This window comes from Pleurodeles waltl, chromosome 9 (genome assembly GCF_031143425.1).
Source record: "Pleurodeles waltl isolate 20211129_DDA chromosome 9, aPleWal1.hap1.20221129, whole genome shotgun sequence".
Classification (NCBI taxonomy): domain Eukaryota; kingdom Metazoa; phylum Chordata; class Amphibia; order Caudata; family Salamandridae; genus Pleurodeles; species Pleurodeles waltl.
The window spans coordinates 472276315-472299155 of NC_090448.1; the positions used below are offsets into that span (position 1 = coordinate 472276315).

The window sequence follows — 22841 nt, forward strand, 5'->3', positions numbered from 1 at the left end:
AGATCTATTTCCCCTGTATGCCCCAACTCTGTCTGGTCCCTCTCTCTATTTGCCCATCTCTGTCTGTACTTCTGCAGCTTTGTCAAACAAAGATCTGTGCAAGAGGTACTTAAGAGTTCCCGAGGATAGAGAAAACCAGTACACTAATACTATTGCTTTTGTCTATACTTTTTTTCTTGGAGAAAATTAAAAAATAGTCCTAACTAGGCAAATGAAGTCAAGCTGCCTAAACATATCATAGCTCTTTGCTCAAGTAAAAGCTAGCAGGAACTGGTCAGTCGGATTATCCAGAGAAAATAAAACCCCTAAACACCAGTGTATTACAACACATAATCTTGCAACTAAAAAATCACGACAGATGGAGAAAACTGAGTGTTAGGATTGTGTAACTAAATAAATATATTCAAGGATGAGTGACAAAGTCATTAACTTGTGTTTCAGGGCAATCATCGGTACTAATCTGCACATTAGAATCCTGAGCAGGATGAAAAACCTTGGAGCTTTGGTGTTGGAAAAGAGTGACTGATAAAAGTACCGGTTTCATAGAATTGAATCTATGTTGCTGTTTTGAATACATTCATATAAGTGAGATACATAGAAGCAGGATGATGAGTCATCTGAATTTTTTATGCCATGGTCTTACTTCGTTTTTCTTTAGATCACTTCTGCATTTGGTAGGCCGTGTATTTTGTGAGGGTTACACAGCACTGGGAAAAACTCAAAGCGCTGAGTCTGGTTCTGAGTTTTAAAGTGCAGGTGGCTTTGGAAGGTGATTGTGGTGGTTGAAAGTGATATTTAGATCTGTGATGAGGTAAAAGAGGAGTTGTGAAAATAGCATTAGCGCTTGGAAGTAAAATTAAATTCAGCCAAATGCAAATTATTGTATTTTAGGTAGCGAACTGAGTCACAAGAGGAAAGGAGGTAAACACAGAATTTTACATGCCATTACCTAAAAATGGTAAAATATGTGACATGGCATGGAAGAAAGAGAGGATTGTTGATGTACATAGAGAAGGAAACAGCCAGCAGGTAAAGCAGATTGTGCTTCTGTTATCACCTTACACATCACAGTGAGAGCATATTTTGAATATTGAGTCCACTTTGGAGATACAGGTCCAGAAGGATAACAGAAGACTAGAGGTAGTCTGGAGATGGGTTACCAAAGTGATGCACAGTTTTAAAAAAAAGTCCAATGAGGACAGTAACAATATTCTAAACAAACATATGAAGAAAGTATTGAAAGACAGACATATAAACAGTCAATCAAATTCCCACACATAATTAATATGACCAAAAAGGCAACAATTCTTCCCTAGGGGCAATTCTCAAAACTAAAGGCTACAATACATCTGTATCATCCACACATTTGCAGAATTTAATTGGTTCTCTCCGTTCACCCACATCTTCTCCAAAGTCAGCTGGGTCACCTTTAGAGCGCTAAACCCGAACACTGCATTCTACAAGTGAAGCAAGATACAATCTTTAAGAGTACTTGACAACAGCCACAGGAGGAACATTGACAGGCGTGAGACAAGAAAGTGCAGGAAGAAGAAAATGTGACAGCCCTTCTCCTGGCACAAACTCGGGATCTGGAACTCTTTCCCAATCCATATCTTACATGCTCCACCGCTTGTTCACTTGTGAAAGGAAACAAATAATCCAGCTATCAAACAGCACTTGAATAAATCTGCCCCACCGTCTAAGTGGCTGCCCTGCATGCTTTGCAAGATGGTTGGTGCTCTTTTACTCCTTAGATATACAACACTTCTGAAAGCAGTGACAGGAATAACATTACACATATTTTTTCACAAAATGGGTGAAAATACGGATAGGTCTCCCAGCATGTAGTTATAACAACAGGGACGCCCACGAAGCCTAACGTAGACACAGGTTGGAAATAATTGAGCAAGTATGGGGAAAAACCCAGAGCATGGATTGTCTCTGTCAAAAGAATGTAACAAAATAAACCAGCCTTGAAGGGTCTGGCAGTCCCAAATCCCCTTCAAATTCTACAAAGGTGTACTGAGCTCTTGGGAATTTTAAAATATGGGAAGAAACACAATGTTCTCCCAGATTTTAAATGAAAGACATTTTCAGAGAGGAAACAACCTATCTTTTGGTTCTGGGACCAAAGACCCGGGCTTCATCCGTGTGTGTGAGCTTCTTTCGATTAGGAAAAAGTCATGTGTTCAAATGAGGAAGTGCATCTCTGATGAGCATCTCAAAGCTTTGCTGCATCAACCTAAGGAGCCATTCCTCGTGTTCTCGCCTTATGAAAGCATACAAGAGAGGAACTCCTTTTTGTTGTCTCTTACATTGCATACACATGTAGCACCATTCGGCAGCAGGAAAATGCTGCTTGTAAGGGAATGGTAACTATTATAGGAGTAGTGACTTGCAGTTAATTCAGCAGTTGGCTGGTTGTCAAAGAGGGTAACTGAGGCCCCCTGGAACCTGGTACCAGGTTTCAATTTTCGGTGACCACACGAGTCACCAAGGTCTAAACCCACTGCCATCTTTGAGTAAGCTAGTGATGCAAATTCTCATGCACATTTTTTGCTGAAGTCTGGACTTCAAGTCAACTTCCATCACCCATAATGAGGGACTTAGCGTTTGCTAATGGTGTGGAGAAAAAAACAAAAGCCAGTTATATAGTGCTGCAGTAAGTGCCTCACAAACACTTTTGAAGTTATGTTAATCCCTAAAACATAGTTCTAGTTTAGAACAATGTAGGAAACGGGGCACGAAGACATAAACAAACTCCAATAAAAGTTTAATTTGAGAGGTGCGATCCTTCGTCTGGGTTTGCTTCACTTTCAATCAATGATAACGTCTTTACGGGGATAGCATCCAAAAGAGCTCCAAGAATAGGCAAATAAACGGCTGGTGCATCAATGAGACCTTCGAACTAAGAAACAGTTGAAAATCGTTTTAGAAACAAGAGCTTTGTGCAAGAATTGTTTTTTAAGAAATAGCAGTTTTGACAGTAAGAACCCAAGAGCTAAACAGGTGATTCATTTGAACCTACAGTGCTATTTTAAAACTCATGAGGTAGGAGGGTTCTTTATTAGCTTGTGCAGGAAAAACAAATGCCTCATCAAAACAACACCTGTCACCTATCAGCTGCAGACCCCCTCAATCTTTCAGAAAAATGGCACATGTATAATTTCCATATAGTCGGGGGCCATCGTGGGAACATCGTGCTTCCTTATTTGCAGTCGCTAGATAATATAATCCACTTCCTGGCTTGTTCTCTGCTCACGTTGCATTAACAGAAGCAGCTCAAGTGAAGATGCCAATAAGAATTGCAACAGTGGAGCGATTATTCTGAGCACCTGGTCTTGAGAAAGAACATGGTCAATGTATATCTCAAAGCACTCATCTGATTTAGACTAAGAGCGCAGTGTTTGCTGTGACTGCAATGGAAAGCAAACAATGAGGTCTATGGTTACTTGTACAAAAGACAATATGACTGGCAAGATTTGTGAGAAAGGATAGTGGGGCAATGAGAGATCGAGCATGTGCTGGAAATCTTTTATTTCTTTATTTATTTATTCTGAGAGTTTTGTACAGCACTGACTAAGTCGTTTTATGACAACTAAGTAGTGGATAAATCACAAAGTATCTTCGTACCACGATTTGAGGAAATAGACATTTCAATCAGTCCTCCCAGCATAATCTCCACGGGTTCAAGATAGAGCTAAGGCTGCAAACAAACAGGATTCAGACAACAGGTCTTGAAAGGAGAAATGGCTTCAGATACTCAGAAGCAATTTTCTTTGTCTGAGGAACAGGCCTTGTTAATGCTTGCAATACAGCAGTAGACAAAGCATGATAAGGGACCGTAATCCATTGATAATAACTTCAGAAAGACCCAAATGGTCTTGTGCATACAATGGATGAGCTATGGGTGGATATAATACATTTGTAGAGTCAATAGGACGAAATATAAGAGGAGACCTGGCTGCAGTGAAAAACACTTATAAGGTGAATTATGAGTCAGAGTAGTGGTATCTGTGGTGGGGATACCACCAAGCCTGAGTCAGAGCTTAAAGTGGCTGGACTCATGGTAGATCAACTCTACTCATCTTTCAGCACAGCAATTCCTTCTGCTGAAAGCACAAAGACCTTCTGTGCTAATAAGACCTGTAATCATAACAATACATTTGGGAAAATACCCGGCAATTCTGGGACCAACATGTTAATCCCCACTTCCGTCCAGAATACCTGGAATTGCAGGGGCAGAAATAGCAGCTTCAAAAGCTATTTCATGTACCTGTATTACCTGTGCCCTGCCTAGTGCAATTGGTAATCAGGCCTCACGAGATGAAATGAGGAAGCAACATATTTTGGAGACTTTTTGCGAGCAATGTGAGGTAGAACAAGAACACGTGACTAAACCCCAGGAAAATGAAGTGGGTGATTTCATGCCTAATGTGATAGGCAAGGCAAGAAATTACATGTATGGTGTTGTGATGTCATCATGGTCAGTTGATGTGCCAGGTACTAAAATGCTCACAAAACCTATAAAATTAAGTACAGCATAACCGTTCAACAAGATCAAGCCTGAGAAGTGCAGAGAGCTAGAACTATAAGGAAGCACGATGTACATGTTTGGACTTTGAGTGCCACAAGTGAGTGGGGTGGAATGTCAGATATTTGAAGGACAATATTTTCAAGGGATGGGATACCAGTGGGAAAATGATCAGTAAGTAATAAGGGGATAATCAAAGAAAAAACAGTCTGAAAGATTCAGAAGTAACTCGAGTACACCTTGAATCAAAAGGATACTAGTCTCCTTTCTAATGGATAATGGGCCCAATTTAAATGTTGGTGGGGTGTACACTCTGTAGCAACAGTGACAGAGTATACAGACCGGCAGCTTGAAGGTTCGCCTGTCTGATTTAAATAATGTGTGCAGATCCTCTCTTTGGCTAAAGCAGTGACTACTGCGTTACCGCCATTGCTAAGCCTCTCCAATGGCCTGGGGGAGCAAGGGCCATCTGAGAAATGGCTACATGTCTGCCCGCCCAACCAGGATGGGCAGACATGTAGCCATTTGTACTGTCTGTCATCATCAGTCAATCTCTGGCGGTAAGGAACAGTAAAAAACAAATAATGTTTCCCTTGCCATGAGAGATTACTACAATGGCGAGGGGACCTTTACTTTTTTTATTTTGAAAAACAAAATTGGACTTTAGGATTGTCTTTTTGAAAAAAAAAAAATAATACTGTTTGGGGCAGAGTTGCTTGATGCTGAAGCAGCCCTATACCAAACAGTGGACTGCACCGACAGGAGCTACAGTGACAGTGGTTCCTGCAAACGTTTTATGAATGACTGCCAGCCTGATGGTCATTTAAAAATTTGGCAGTCAATATATAAATGAGGCCTAATGTCATTAATTCAAGGATTAGCTCTGTAAACACCTTAATAATCATGAATACTAAGGGGATTGTTATGAGTACTAATTACTTCATATGGAACAGGAAGAACTGTTGCTCACTGTAGCTATGTTTTATTCTATTACTCTTTCTTAACTCAATACATTCTTTAGATAACGGTTTACATAACTTAAGTACCTGATATGTAACATTATACCCACTCTAGATGGATGTCATACTGAGAAAAGAAAGGCTCATTTATCCTTATCCAACATAGCGGATGAAATCTCACAACATTTTCCGTAAAGAGAATGGGTTTTTGAACTTGGGCGCCATTTTCAAGAGTAAGAGAGATGCTAGTATAGAAAAAGAACACTTCCTATTGGTTTTAGTTGTATGCCATCTCTTGGTGGCAATTTCTTGGACTGAAGGCTTTTTTGAAGCTCATGGCTGTATGCACGTGAAGACGTGTGGAATTGTTAGAACAACATATTTAAGCAGGTATCTATATTAACTTTTTACAAAGAGAATGACCTCTAGATCTTGTCTGCTTGCTCTTCATTACAAACTCATGGGTGGTAGCAAAACCATTTCCCACTTGCTTGGACTATGGTGAAGAAACAGTCTCCTTAGAAAGTTTAGCAAAAAATGGGTTTCCATGCTAATGCCACAAGATCCAGTTATCTAAGTCACACTTGTAATGTTGAGAGCACTAGTTGAAGAGCAAGCTCATTAATTAAAAGTATCAGAGATAGTGAGCACCAAACTACAGGTGAAATTCCGACATTCTTGTGGACTTGGTGAGTCATCATATATAACAGTGTGAATTTAGTCCACAGATGAATAGAAAGAGAGCTCCAAGTGCTCACTGATGTTCCCAAGATGGCATCTCAAGTTGTGCCAAGTTATGGTCAATGAGTTGGCTAGGTATTGAGATTTCTTCCAAGTGAATGGCTTTGTAGGCATCCAACCAATTTTGAACTTAATCGTAACTTCCAATGGTAGAAAGTGAAGGAAATTTGTGAATCAAACCTTTAAGAAACCGTTTCAGAGCAGGTTACTTAAACAAGGACGGGTAGTCAGGTAAATACGAGAAGGACAAAAGAGCAGAGAATACTCTTTGATAGCGCCCACCACAAGACCGTTCTAGGCCAAAGACAAAGCAAACAATAAAACATCCAACAGTTTAGCTGACTGTTTTGTGAACCCCACACCAGATCACAAACTTGTCCCCATGCCTGGCATAAGTGGACTTCAATGTCAGACGAATGACAGACAGTATGACATCCATAACCTCAGGTGGTAAACAGAATGCAATTGACTGCTGCCACTCAATCTCCATGCACAGAGGTGGAGATTGGGCATCTTTGGGTGCAGAACCCTGCTGCTGCATCAGGAGATCCTCCTGAGCAGTAGCCTGCTGGGAGAACAGATGTTCATGTCCTGACGTTCCAGGTAGCATACTCTCCTGGCTCAATCTGGAGCCACATGGATAACTTGGGCCTGTTATTCCCTTATCTTCATTAGAACTCAGGACAGGAGAGGCAGTGGTGGGAAGTTGTACAGGAGTCCTGTGCTCAACTGTAGCCTGAATGCATCTCCTAGAGAGAGCTTTCTTAGGAACTCCAATGTGCAGTATTTTTGACACTGTGTGTTCTCAATGGTGGTGAAAGAATCCAGCTAGGGTTCTCCGCACTGTTGGAAGATACCCTGTGCCATCCTGGGATGCAACTGCCATTTGTGACCCACGAGGTGTCGCTGGCTGAGGTCACCTGCCCTGGCATTTAAAGATCTGGTCAGGTGGTTCATGATCAGAGAGATGCCCCTGATGCTCCAGCAAGTTGCAGAGGTGCAGAGCCAAGGACCCCTGCTCTACCCTGCTTGCTGCAATACCACATAGTGTTGTCTGTGAAAACCTGCACCAGCTTTTCCTTTATAGACAGCAGGAAAGCCTTTAACGCTAAGCAGATGACCCACAGCATAAACAGATTTATGTGAAGCAAGGTGCCAGTCAGAGACCAGAGCCCTTTGATCTACACCTCTCCCAAACAGATTCTGAAACCCAGCAGTGACACATCCGTCATCACCATCAGCTCTGGGTGGGGAATGGAGAGGGGTCTGCACTAGTCAAGTTGCAGTTGAGCAGTAAATACTCTAGATTTTCTCTTGCCTCCGAAACCTGAATGACGTTGTTGGACTTTTGGCCATACGCATGGTCATCCCTAGTCTTTTTGCCTCCTTCCTCCTGGTTTTTCTGACCTCTCGCTGTTGGCTCTAGGACTCTGAGCACTTTATCACTGCTGACCAGTGCTAAAGTGCAGGTGCTCTCCCATCTAAAGTTGGTATGATTGGCTTATACCTAATTGGCATATTTAATTTACCTATAAGTCCCTTGTACAGTGGTATCTCTATACCCAGGGCCTGTAAATTAAATACTACTAGTGGGCCTGCAGCGCTGCTTGCGCCACCCACTGAAGTAGACTTTCAAACCTGTCTCAGGCCTGCTAGCGCAGGGCCTGTGTGCGCAGTTTTCTGCCACAGGGACCTGGCATCTAAATTTACTTTCCAGGCCCAGAACTCCCCTTTTACTACATGTAAGTCACCCCTAAAGTACGCCCTAGCTAGCCCTATGGGCAGGGTGCCATGTATGTAGAAAGGCAGGACATGTGCCATATTGCATGGCCTGTCCTGGTAGTGACAAACAGTCTAACTTGGTGTCTCACTGCTGTGAGTGCTGCCTTCTCATAGGATTGCATTAGAAATGCCCTGCCTTATGTGTAAGGGGTATTGTCTGATTTATGAGGGGTAGCGTAGGCGTGTTTGGTATGGTTGTGATGGTGATAATAAATACTGCTTACTGGTGTGGGTGTATTTTTTATTACTATCACAGAAATGCCACTTCTAGAAAGTGCGCATTTATCTGTGCTTATGACTCTGGTGTTTTGCAGCTTGACTCCAATCCACGTCTGGGCAGAGTGACAGTTGGGGCTTTGTGCATACTTTTCAGACAGCCTGTACACAGGGAGGGTGGAGGTGTCACAGAGGTGCATCTACATACTGAATAGTCTTCCTGGGCTGAGAGAAGGGAGAGGCGGGGCACACCTGCATTTGTAAAGACTGTGCCCTGGCCTCACACAATAGGGTCGTTAACCCCCCACTGATGTTTGGAGCCTGTGCTGAAAGGAGAGAGGGGGCACTCCCAGAACCAGTTGTAACTGGCTGGAACCTCCTCTCCCTACCACTGTAAAACACTGTAAGAACTGACTATTAGTACAGGGGAATTTTCCCCACAATTTGGAGACGTTTTGAACTTACCTGGAACTGGACACAGACTACTGGAAGGACTCACCAGGAACCGCCATGGACTGCTGATGCTGTGCTGACCTGTAACCTGCCTGGTGGCTGAGAAGGACTTGCACCTAGCCTGCACCCCCCTTTGTGCTGGCCTGTTGTTGGGCCCTCCATCTGTGGCCCTGTTCTAGGGACTCTACTCCCCAGGGGCAGGGTGCAGTGCCCCTGACCCCTGCATTGATCCGGAAACACAAGTAGTGTTTCAAAGGTTTGCCAAAATCTGCGCTTGGGAAAGCGCCTCTTCTTGGAGCTGAAAACGCGCTCCTTCATGCCGAAAGGAAATCACCGCCGCAACCCGGGCGTAAAGGAAGACCGTTGCGCCTTCCTACAGCGCTTGGTTGCTGGGTAAACATCACCGCCGCAACCCGGGCTTAGGGGAGGACCTTTGCGCCCTCTCCAGCACTTTTGTGTGGTGCAGAATCACCGCCGCGGCCCAGGCTCCGCATCGAGAACGGCCGCAAGGACCGCGCTGCTCATTGTGCCCCCGGGGCACTTGCCGGAGTTACAAAGAGGAGCAAGGCCGCTCCTGTCGTGCTTCCGGGGGACGCGCGCTCTACGGAGCGCCCCCGGGGCACACGCCGGCACCAGTTTCCAAAACTGCCTCCCTCGTGGACGAGGGACGGCAGGGGAGCGGTCCGTGCACCAGACCGGGTGCAGCTGCCGCAGGAAGCCGGCGAGGGACCTCAACGGAGGTCCCTGCCTCTGATACTTCCTTTTGGGGCAGCCGCACCGCGGACAAGGGCGGCTGCCCCCTGGCACGCAGGACACAGGGAGGAACGGGAGTTCCCTTCTCCCCGGTCACTGCCCTAGGGGCGCGATCGCCCCCTCCACCATTTAAACTTATTGGGCGACCTGGACCTGGGCCCCCCTCAGGAGGGCCGGTGGAGGTCCAGGGGGGGCCCCAGTGATTACGGGTCCCAGAAGGGGCCTGTCAAGGAGTCAGAGAGGGTGCGTGCCGCCCCTCTCTATCTGCCATGGTCAAGGAGGCCCCCGTTTTGCGCAGAAGAGCGCCGGGGGCCCCATTATTCGTTTTAGGCACTGGGAGTGCCTCTTCATCAAGTCAGGTACCTTTAAAAGGGCCAATATACCCATAATTGAAGTTCTTGCTACAGACTTTATTAATTATGATGTATTACCTACCTGTATTGTGATGCTTTGACATATGTGTGCACATGTTCCTTTTATGGGCATGACTTGCTAATATGTTTCCCTAACTTGCCATAGGTTTTCTAATGTTCCTACTATGGGCGTTTTATGATATGCTTATGACAAGTGTTCTAATGTGATAACGTGTTCCTGACTACTGCTTATGTTGCAGAATACTGAGTAACCTGTGTGTTATGTGTGACTACTGCTAGTTTGCAGAGTAACTAATGTGTAACGTTCTGACAACTGCTAAGGTAGCAGGATAGTACTGTTATGTGATGTTGGTCTAATAATTACGTTGTGTACAATACAGTGTATTTTCATATAATCTGGTGTTGTGTTTCCTTTGTGGTGGGGATATTGTGTCACATGTATGTGTGTGTTGTGCAAACGCTTTACGCATTGCCTCCGGGTTAAGCCTGACTGCTCGTGCCAAGCTACCAAGGGGGGTGAGCAGGGGTTATCTTGGACGTGTAACTCCCTTGCCCTGACTAGAGTGGGTAAGTTCTGCCTGGCTGAGGTGCATACCCTAGCCAACCAGAAACCCCATTACTAACAGACGTCTACTAGTTTCCTTGATGGTGGGTCCACTGATACTTCATCCCACTGCAGAGCCCGCGTATGCTACCTGTCCACAATAGTTAATATAAAAGGAAGCCTCTGCAAAGGAGTCATGTGTGACCGTGGCTCTGACTGAGAACCTCAACAATGTCAGGAGGCTCACTGTCATCTGGAAGTGGTCTATGACTGACTGTGACAAACCTGATTTCAACAGACAGTTGTCGAGTGAGAAGAAAACTGATATCCCAAACCTACGAACACGGGCGGCAACCACCACTATCATTTTCGTAAACACCAGAGAGACACTGTAAAGGATGAAGGAAAGTACGGCAAACTAATAATGCTCCTGGTTGATCCTGAACCGCAGGTACCATCTGTGAGACTGCAAGACGGGCACATGAAAGTACACATCCTGCCGATTCTGGGTGACCATCCAGTGGCCCGACTCAGATCTAAAATAGGATGAAGGCCTTTTTCCTTCTTCTACATGAGGAAATATCAGTCTGTCCCTATCTCTGAGGCTTGCAACCTCTTAATGGCATCTTTGGATAGTGGAACTCCCACGTCTTGCAGTAAAATGGATCAGTGCTCCTCAGAGAGCTGCTCTGATGTGGGCGGAAAATGTGGTGGGTCAGAAAAAAACAGGAGGGACAATCTGGAGGACCCATATGTTGGAGGTTATGAACTGCTATCATGCAAGAAAATAGCAAATTCTGCCTCTTACCATAAAATGTAGTGTGCCATAAAGGGGAAACTAAAGCAGCTTGGAGGCTGATGCATGGAAGGAGGACTGGGAAGATAGGTGACCCATGTGACCTGCCTGCCAGATCCCTGTCCCCGGCCACGCAAGGGCTGAGGTGAGAGTAGCAGGGACATGGAGGCTTGTGCTGTTGATACACCAAGCCTCTGGAGTAGCCCAGAAGAACTTAAATTGGTAAGGGAACTGTCTGGCAAGGTACAACCGGCCCAAAAAGCGTACCGTATCCAGGCTTTCCTTAAAATGCTCTAGGGCGGAATCCGCTTTTACACCAAAAAGGCGGTGTCACGTAGGTTCTCATTATCCTAATGAGACTACTGGATCCGGGCGGCACAATCACTTGTATTGCAGGGGACTGAGTCTAATCCTACACCAGGTGATACCTGTCGGCCTAATCCGGGTTTTGTTCCAGCTAACTAGCAGTGTCTCATCTCCACCCAAGAGGAGGGATGATTGGGCAATCGAGCGCATGACACAAATGACTCCTAAGGGAAATCGTGGTCACTCAGATCTCATCTGTTTCTCTCAGTTACATTAGTCTCACGTATACAAGGACAATCAGAGGCAGAGTAAAGTTCAATAAGGTTTTATTGAAGCAACTGCATCTTAGTTAATAAAGCATGAATTGCAATAACTAGGACGATGATGCATGACAGGATTAAAATTGTGACAAGGAGAGTAAAACACAAAAATAACGCTACCATGTTCATGTCTAGGCTATGATAGAGCACAGCATGTTAAGCTCTAATTCTGCCCTTCAGGTTCCACTGGGAAGACATCATCCCTCATACCTGAGCAAGAGGCCTGTAGACTACATAAGCAGCTGCAGCGAAGCACTCAGCATACAGTCGTGGTCATCTGCCTGGAATCTCCCTCTAAAGTACAAGGGTCAACATAGTGTTTTTATAATAAAACAGCTGATGTTCCAAGAAAGGATCCCCACATAAGAGAATGTATGTTTTGTGAACACTGGAGACAAATCATAGCACTTTTGCTGGCAACCTATCTCACTGTAGCCTTGAGAAGGCACAGAATGAAAGAACTGTCTTCTTTAAAAACGCAGTGCTGGCCCAGGCGAAGAACAGCTAGATAGAGAAAATAAAACAAGACCCCAAATGTAGCTATTGTTAAAATAATATAACAAAGCTAAAATAAAACATATCTAGGTTAAAGTGCACAGAGGCAGGCCTAGTTTGCTAAAATAATGTGTATAAAACTATAGCATTAATGGCTAAACAACAGCGGGATTCAGCCAAAGGCATATCCATGAGGGATACTTGCACATCTCCAGAAAAGTCTGTAGATCTCATCCATGTCTGGCGCAAAAGCACTACACTAGTGCAGAGTATTCACCCCCAAACAATCAGCAGTGTCCAGACCAGTGAAATCATTTATTTCGTGGCATCCTGATCATTCTGAATAGTTGGAGTTAAGGAGGCTCTGAAATCTTCACAGACCACCAGCAAGATCTTGCTGACCTTGTCTCAGAGGACATACATATAACAGCCTCATAAGCAATCAGCACTGATCAAACTAAAGGCTAGGCTGGCCGAAGAGAATGTTGTATCCTGAATGCCTCAATTATTTTCCACTCCATGTTGGAAAGGATTGTGGGGAATGCATTAGGATTCAATTATTTGGATCACCAATCTTTCTGGTGTAGAATACTGCACAAGAAAATCAGGGTCGCCATTTGGCTCTTTGTTCAATGGTGGGCAAGAGCAAGGTTCAGATCAAGTGCCGAAAATGGTGTGACTTAAGGCTGCAGTCAAAGTCAATAAGGGCTCAGAAGGAGATGGCAAAGGGTGAAGAATTTCAATTAGTAAATTTGTTTTACCCTCAACTGAAGTATGTTGTAAATCCAGGACCTCAGCAACACATCCGATAACTACAGCAAATGAAGCACTTTCATTGGTGGCTAAAAGGCTCTGAAGTGGACAGCACTAAGGGATGATTGTATAACGAACTCCTCTATCATAGAGTCACACACCTTGGAACTCAGTCAGATCTCAATATTATGATTTTCTAATCTAGTCCATTGTTGGTCTGCGAGCAAAGAACCTGACACACTTTGATAACCTTCATCTTGTGTTTAGGCAACAAAACATGTGAGGTTAAAAGTAAACAGATATTTCACACCTTTTCACTTTTGACCACTACATACACTTAATCAGTTCTTAAACTCCATAAGAAGAAAAAAACGTTACTCGAAGGCACGGAAAAAAGGGAACTGATGCCTGCATGTCGACCAGGACCTCTTATTGCCTGGATTGCATCATACGGCGTTGTGTGGGAGTCGGGCAATTGTGACGTCATCGTCGACGTGCAGAGCTAGAAGAAAATTTCCGTCGGATGCTGGCGCATGGGGAAAATTCTTTAGGTGAGGAATCCACAAGTAGTTGTATCCATCAGAATAATTAATTTGATGTGCACAGACAGTTAGCAAAATAAAATAAGCACAAGACTGGCCTGACAAACTAAACAATATAAATTCTAAATAATGGAAACTGACCTCATACGTTTCTAAAAATATTAGCAAATAGCAACTGAAAATATAACTTAGCAGGTCCCATGAGGTAACAGGATTTAGGGATTTCCATGAAACCTGACCAAACATAATGGAGATCAACTGGAAAATCAGCAAAACATCACAATGCGATCCACTAGCAGTGCTGTGCGATATGTGTCCGTCATAACCCTGAGAAATGGAGATGTAACGGGGCTATAATGTACACATGTTTATTATATTACATACATGGCAATGGTCAGTATTGATTATAGTAGTCAGAAAAAGTAAAACACTTCTCTGGACAAAGATATTTTTTCACGATACTTATCAAATCTCCAGCGAATTGGCAACTGCCGTCCAAGTTTTATCACATACAATGGGCTGCTGTAAAGTTTGACAAAGCATGCCTTTGTAGGAAAATAATAAGCCATCGAAGGAAGCAAGAAGACTTTATACCTCAATACTGCAATCATACAGGTTTCACAGAACCGGTGGCCGCATTCCGTCTGCCGGGGATTGCACAACACCAGTTGGCACTTCTCACATTTATACTTGTCCTCCACTGGCTTCAGGAACTTCTCCTTATATCCACCTTGTTCGGGCACAAATGTGGTGGCTCCAGGGGTGCGTTCTGGGTTCGCTTTTTGTTGCAGTGCTTGAGCTGACAAAGGCAGTTCTGACTTTTTCCCAGCATCCATGGTACACACCTTAGGTTCTACAGAGGACATAAAAACACAAATGTCAGGTGAATGCAAAACAGGGGCTTTAAGTGGGATGCAAAAAGTGAGGAGTTTCTAACAGGGCCACAGCCTATGTACTTTAGGGTGTGGTTTAAACATGTAAACTAAATTTATGCAATTCCAATAACATGCCACCCAACCAGTATTTTTGCTCCTTTCTGAGCTTTCTGTTATTGTATTCCAGAAAGATTCACTGACATACACCTAAAATCAGACTGGACTCCTGGCTTTGTCAATGACTGTCAGCCGTTCAAAATAAATGAGTAACAACACTGATTTTGTTGTAAATAATTAACACTGAAAATGTTTCAATTCTGAAATTGTTTGAAACTATGAATGAAACATCACTGAAACTTCGGCACCAAGTGACGGCCTTTTTCTCTCCACATCTCTTTTAACTGCATATCTTACACCTCATCTCTTTCCTCTTTAGCACTCTCTTTTCAATCTCTCCTGAATGCACTTCCTCACATCTTCAATTCAGCAGGCCCAAACACACAACACAGCCACTCAACTGTAAGCACTGTATTTTATCTTCTTAGCACCTTGTAAATATTGTGACAGCTGTGTACCTCCTATTTCATAAAGATACATCTGACATCTCATTAAAGTACAACAGAAGTGACAAAGTGAGGGAATATACAAAAAGGGAGACTATGGAAGTTATACACAGAGACAACACGTGGGGAAACCTACCTATGGATATTTTGAATAACAATGTGCAACCAGGATTATTTCCCCAATTTAGAAATAATGAATTTGTGTTTGCTAACCAGGTTATCCTTGTGTTATGTTTCACCCTGCCACCTCTTCCCTTATGGGCTTGTTAGATGGGCCATGTGGTGTTGAATAGGTTCAGCCCTCTTTCCAGTCACCACTTAAACAGTAGACTGGCAAAGGGAAAGAGGAGTGTCAGTGTAGATCTTCATCAGGAATGTTTCTAGGCAACACTCTCATTCAATTTCAAAGCTACCGCACCTTCTTTGTGGTGTACTCCATAGCTCCCTGCTGCCTCCTAACTTAGCATATATGTCCACATTTCTATCCGAGTGAACTTGATCTCCTATAATTGGGTGGAGGTGCATATGTTTACAGTTTGCAACAGCGGCCCAGCACTGGATGAGAAACAACTGGGTAGAAGCTTAACTCAAACAAAACCAACATAAAAATCAGAGGTAGCAGATTTAGAAGCACAAATTAATAAAAAGAGGATTTGTGGCACCAAGAAGCTCACAATTACACATCTACATTCCGCAAAATTGTACGACCTTAAAATGTCAAACTAAATGCTTAGCATAATCTGTAATCCTCCTACCTTCTACACAACATTTCACACCCATAGTTCACCTGAAGACCCACCAACCCCCACTTCCACCAGTTTAATCAGTTCTCCGCTACTGGATGCTTTTCAGACTTACTAGGAATTACCACGCTATGGCAAGACTACCAATAATTATTCCTACTTTTCCGGAACTACCAGTCCTTGTGAAATTCTTTCCACTTACTTCCAAGTGGCCTACCACTTATTCCTCAACTTAGATCTTCCAGTCCCTCGGCGGAGATTGTCCTCCAACAACGAAAAAAATGACTCTGACATGAATCGAACGTTTTCAAAGTTAGGAAAAATGAAAACAAAAACACTTTTTTCTGTTAGAAGTTGTAACTGTCACACTTCCCTTTGCTTTGTTGTTATACAAACTCGAAGTAGTTGTTTTAAATAATTTGTTTGCACCCGACTTTGAATAAGCTGTGACCTGCGAGGTTTGAACATATATGTAAAGGGAAAATCGAAGTGTGCATGCAGAAAGTGGTCACACTTTGGGCCCTCTCACACTGGAACATATAGCACTGAGCAGCTCCATGTACCACATAATAATTGTTTTGTTATTAACGGTCAGGAAATAAGATAAAATTATTAAGAGCTGCCTGCCCCCAAGCATACTTTTTTTTTTTTTAAACAAAATTTGCGAGTCTAGTTCAACTTGTGAGTCACATATGTTAAATATAAATAATATACCTATATATGTGTATATAAATTACATACATGCAACACACACATACAAACTCAAACACCCCATATTGTGGTGAAACAAAACAACGATTTTTGATTTCGCAGATTCCTTTCTCCAATCAAAAGTGCTCATTCATCCACAGACACAAACGGTCCATGATCACAGGCATGAACAATATATTTCTGCATTTCTTTCTTTCATCATTATTATATACATGTTACATACATATAAATATAAATAATCCTTTCCATTTTCATTATACTCTATTCATCCTACACAAGGCGAAATATATCATCTGTCCGTGTAAACAATTAATATGGAACCAGAGACATATGACCCTCTGATTATTGTGCTTAAAACGCTTATTACTGAATCATTTTAGTATGAGTTTCCGCCATCACTCTTTCCATATTTTCCTTCTTTTTTATCCTGTGAGTGCCCGCCCTGCCCTCTTAAGTGGCTTTTCATATTTTTTTCAGGATTACGGGACTAAGTGCCCAAGTGTTCTAATGGCTGTTACAACATAATCTCCATTTTGTGGTCAGTCAATCGGAATCAACCCATCCACTTTGAATGGGCCAATCACAATCTGGACAACAACAATTCAGATAGCTCGACCTTTTTACCAATGTTAACAATTTCATGCCCACCCGCACACATTTTTTAATGCTACTTCCTTTCAAACGGCGGAACAGATGTACTTCAAACAGTAGGCATGTGTGCTTTGAGTACATAGGTTCCTCCTGCAAACCCACCTCCTCTGTCTGTGGAAGAGACCTTCCATTCAACATGACAGGCCAGCCTCGGACCTGAGCCATCAGTAGCACCACCACACAAGAGAAGGATTTGTGCGGTGAGCAGCATCAGCCACTGCATACCAGCCAAACAGCCTGCCAGCAGCGTTGAAGTGCATCTCTGCATTGACAGGTGTTTTTCTACTCCTAGTGTTCCTGAGGTTGCCTGATCTCTTGCTCACGGTCCCTGTTCTGGCATTTCCAGATGGATAAGAAACCTTCAATTATTGTTCACCACTAAAAGTCACATGGAAGAATGCCACACCTGGAGCAGCATCCGACTTGCTAAGCCTCTTTCTGATGTCTCTTTCACTACAAACTACATAATAACTCAAACCCCTTCAGTCACACAGGGTGAGGAGAGCATGAAAGCCATTTTTTACATCACACAGAAGAAGCACACCATTACTATCTACCTCAGAGCAAAATTATCTACCACCCATGTTGGACCACAAGCCTGTGTGCGCAAAGCCTAAACCTCTATAGCGATAGGTCAGATGCCAACTGTCAGGCAAATGGTACTGTTCCTTTTCACTCCAGCCCTTGCACATGCAGGGCCAGAGTAACTTAGGCATAGGATAACTCAGAGTTGGAGCACAGGATAACTCAATACTTCTTCCACTTGCAAGACCAACAGAAGCACACACTACCCTCTTCAACAGGCAGAAAAAGGCAATGATACACAGCTACCATCATAATAAAAGTACAATCCAAATGGAGAAGTATATAACAAAACACACGTATCACTATAAGCAGAAAACACTACATACCCACATCCCAATGCAGAAATAATATAGCTATAACATCCCACTCAACGAGAGAGAGAGTGTGCGTACTAGCTTACAAATCACATCACTACATATTTAGATGTGTGGGTATGTCTCTATATATAAGTATATGTCATGAGTAATTTGCTAAATTAAAAAAATAATTCTATTCCGTTCAACCTTTGTGCAATCCCGCCTCTGACTCATCCAAACTCTTTCTGACTACTATGAACTCTCAAACATCCTCTCCACACTTCTCCCTTCTTTGTAAGACTATTCACTCAACTAAAATGTTCACTCCTTCCAATAACAACTTACAACTTCCCTTTTCTAATCCACTCCCATCTTTCTATCCCACCTCAAAACACTAGTAAACGCATAAGAACACAAACTTAACAAATGAGCTACAACTATCCACAAAGAAAAAAAGAAAGCACGTATTAGTAATTTGCTTGCTATTTTACTTTATTTCTAATCCTGGGTTGTGGAGAAGTATGTGCAAAGAGTTTCAGTGCCTCATCAGGGGCAGTAAGCACTATATAAATACTATTTACAATTACATACAGGACCAGGCAAAACCAGACTCCTTCCACATACAAGACCATACATAGCATATCACACAATCTACCAAATATGGCTAAACACCTTATCACCCAGCAAAAGGACACGTTTCACACAATACATTACCTACATGCCCTAGTCCACATAGAAATACACCAGCAAGCAGCAAAAATCACTCCACAGTCAAATGCTACTGTTCATATTAACCAGGAAACACTAAACTGATAGAATGCCAAACAACTTAACAGTGAAGTTCACCAAAAACGGTGAAAGTACTTATTACTGTGAATATCCCATACAGACAGCAACAATAACTTTTTTAAAGTTGTTAGCAATATCGTAGGTTTGTTATGGCTTTTGTTAACACGTTGTTTACCAAACACAGCCTGTCACTTCACAGACATCATCTGTCAACATGCATGCCATATAACACTGTGTGGCATACGTTAAACAATGACACAGCTTGATGTGCAATCTGTCACTAACAGGCACTGCTTGCTAACACACACACATGCTCAAACGCAAAAAATAGTACAGGCAGGAAGTGAACTTTCAAGCACATAAAGCGTGCAAAGCACAAGCTGGAACAAACCACAGTGAAGTAGAAATCCTTCAACAAGCAAACCTTCAAGAAACCTCTGGGACAAGGTCCTCAAATTTGAACAAAACTTGTTGCACAATGTTAAGTTTTAACTCAATGACATAGTACTATTAGGTCGGCTCAGTGGAATTCCACTCCAGTATGCTGCCACCTACTATTTAACCAGTGTCATCTTAAGGATTTTTGGACCCTCGTCAAGACACATTTTGGTGCCCCTGTTCGTAATTGTACTACCCATTTTCTGGTAACTGAAGACTTCATGATGCCAAACAAACATTCAGAAACAAGATTTCCCCCAAAAAAAGCAGTTGAAATGTGTCTTCCAAGGGCCCACACAGATAATTAAGATGCCACAGGGCAAAGAGAGACAGACTCAGTAGTAGAGTTAGGCATAGAGGAAATATTGTAAGATATGGAAATAGGTGAGCTACATAAAGAGACACTTTACTTTCCCAGTTGGCCCATGGGATGGTCACGGCCCTGGGCAATGCTCATTTTTCCCATGGCTTAAAATGTCTCTGTTATAAACTCAACATCCGGAGATATGCCCACAAGCAGGGCAAGGAAACAAATTCTGAATCAGTTACACAGCTGGCAGTCAGGTTCCGAGCAGGCATTTAGCCTTCAAATCACACATCTGACACAGGTTTAAAGTTTCGATCATACAGTGACGGTGTTACCCATTCAGTCCCCAACAGAGACAGTACATCCTTATTCCTGTTAGCTTCAGAAGGGCTAGTTGACAGATGTTGCTGAACAACTGGAAGCTCACAGGGGGATTCCTTCCTTAAAGCAGTAGGTAACGGATGTTTGTACCTGACAGGCAGACCCTCCAGCTGATTACTAGTATGCCGGCAGACACTCCAGGGACCTGAATGCTGTCTGATGATACAGACACTAGCAGGCAATACAAATCTTTGAACTTTCTTTATATGCGCCATCTTTTTCTTCAGGATATACACAGGGGTTCCTGCTTGCCAACAAGACCAGCCCAGTTTAAAAAGGGTACAATACCTTATTGCAACGACGAATGACTAGAAAAAGTGCCCGCTCCGATCGGCCCTTTAACCGCTACCCTAACTCCAGTCTCTGTTAAGTATGATCCACATAACACGACAAGTGGAAGCAAAGCAGGAAAGTACATTACAAGGTATGGCGGTGGAACACTGGATTAATTGCATATTTTAACATCTCCTTATGGGCTTTGTAGCTAGATGTAATTGTTCTAGTTAACCCCTCCTGTTGCCTTGCTACCCATCTTCCCGTTCATTGCAGTATTTAAATCAATCATCTTTTAAATCAATGTCTATTTCCCTTTTGCTTTTCTCTCCCTCTTCTCTGTTCATGCCCTCCCTAACCTCATCTGTAATGCTTCACTGATGTTCCTGCAGCTATCATGTCCTTTATATATTTATTATGCTGATTATATCATGGTTAAAAAACGACAAAAACAAATTTAATCAGCTATTCTCAAATCGAAAACGTTCATGATAATCATAAAATTATAACAATATTCAATCAAAAACTGGGTTAACAATTTATCAGTACTGTTCATAATCTTGGATTTGAATCTGTTTTCCCAAATGAACTGAGACCTGTAAGCACTGTCAACCAACTTCAATCTAACATGATGCAAAGCGTGCAAAGAACTATAATGTGCCTGGATGCTTTTAACAATTCCTAGCATAAATGGCTGATAGATTATATCAAACCTCCTTGATCTCCTTCATAGGTATATATCCAGAACTAATCTAAATATAGTTCCTACTTTTTCAGGAGCAACTCAGAGTTTTATAGCCGTCAAAAAGAGCTTCATAATAACTGTAATACACATCTTAGAGTGCAGTAACTTTAAGCCTGCAGCAACTGCAAAGTGTGAATTGCTCTTTTTGATGCGGTCCTGAACATGCTCATAGATTTGAAAAGTTACTCTAGGATTTCAAAGCTAATTCGAAACTACGCAGCGTGAAAGCTCCCATTGATATTTACAAAATATGACCTTCATACAAATTGCTAGGACTTTGGGCAATGTTCCTTGCAAAAAATAGCACACCAGGGGCCTAGTATATTATTCTCAGGCAACAAAGCAGTCACTTTTGCAGCCTGAGACTAGTTACGCCCGGTAAAAGATGTACAAATATGACAAACAGCATAAATTGCTTTTGGACAGGATTTACTGAATCCAGTCAACTATTAATATTTATGAGGGCTTGGAATGCAGGCATGTAGGCATATAGGACTGTGAGACACAGCAGACCTTATCCTTGCATTGCATTCCAGAAAACGCTGCTTTGGTTTAATAAAAACACAACACAAATGGGCATGAGCTACATGGCACTGGAAGGAGGGGGAAGGATGCATCCAGCAGTACCTGGACCTCTCTAAGCACCCAAATGCCTGAACCTACATTCACAAAGTGAAGGCTGTCACTTAAGGACAGATTCCACTTTCAAGTTTAACAGAACCTCTGTGGAGGAGTCAGTATGGTATTTATAGTCTGTGACTGTAACTGTGGTAATAAATCATTGTGAATGGCACTGCTGTTGGTTAGGAGATCCCTTTCACTATCCTTTAGGCTAATTCTGTAAACCCAACAACGTCCTAGGAAATTTATACTTCCAACTTCCCTTGCCTTCCTTGCACTCTACATACAAGCTTCCATCTTTTCCATTTTATCTGCGGCTGGAGAGTTACTGCCAAGGCATCTGGATATCTCTAAAGTGAGGAAGATGATCGTAGCAGTAGAGTAGTTTTGAACATATAGAGGACAAATCCCCACCAATGCATCTAGTAATATCACAGGCATGAACTGGTATGCTGTATTATTTTGCGTCGTGGGTTGACAGCAGAGCCCATCCCTTTAAGCATCCCAGTTTATTACTTTGGTTGCCATAGGTCTGCAATGGGGTTTTTGAGATCCCCATCCTGTGAGATCTGACAGCATGCAATTTGGTCTAGTGTTTAAATGTTTGTGCAACAATGAATGCCTTGAAAGTTGTTCTGTGATTATTGCCCTGTGCAGTCAGCCTTTGCTGGGAAACCTATTTGCCAACGTTCCTGCCTGGACTCCTTCCACTGGTTCCACTACAGTAGGCTACTGCATGACATTCTATTCAAAAAGAGAACTTCAATGGACAGAGAACCAAGAGGGACAGGAGAGTCAGAGGCTGCTTGTTGGCATAGAGTCTACGTAAGTACTGTCTGCCATAAATATGACCCAACAAAATATTGTCTCATTGGGTGAAGATTTTCCATTATTAATTCCACTGAGGTGGTATTTTTGTAAACCATACTTAAAACTCAATATTTATGTCAGATAATATTCTGACAACATTATTCTGGTTACATAGAGCTGGTTGTCCTCATAGGATGTCCTCTCTCCTGTACCACATGTCCTACATCTATCTACCCATGTGGGCTCTATGAGTGAGAAGTCTAATGTATTGGGTATAAAAGCATTAAATCAAGGTTTTGTGTAACCATTTATGGCCTTAATACAGAAGTACACCAGGGGCGCAATGGGCGTTTGCACCTGCTGTTTATGTCCTCTAGCACTCTGGTATTACATAAGGGGCCGCAAACACTTGTTCGGCCCCTTCTGTAATACAGATAGCGCGGGTATACATGTACTGCCAGCGCTATCCGTAGAGGGCGTGCCCC

General features: G+C 42.8%; 1 protein-coding gene across 2 annotated transcripts in view; it reads right to left on the bottom strand.

The window, feature by feature from the left end:
• Positions 1 to 22841, bottom strand: part of TRAF3 (TNF receptor associated factor 3) — a 392193-nt gene that overhangs the window by 137268 nt on the left and 232084 nt on the right. For both annotated transcript variants that reach the window (XM_069207300.1, XM_069207301.1), the window contains one exon: positions 14163 to 14421. In XM_069207300.1, the coding sequence (XP_069063401.1) occupies positions 14163 to 14421 (259 nt within the window). The remainder of the gene's footprint in view (positions 1 to 14162; positions 14422 to 22841) is intronic.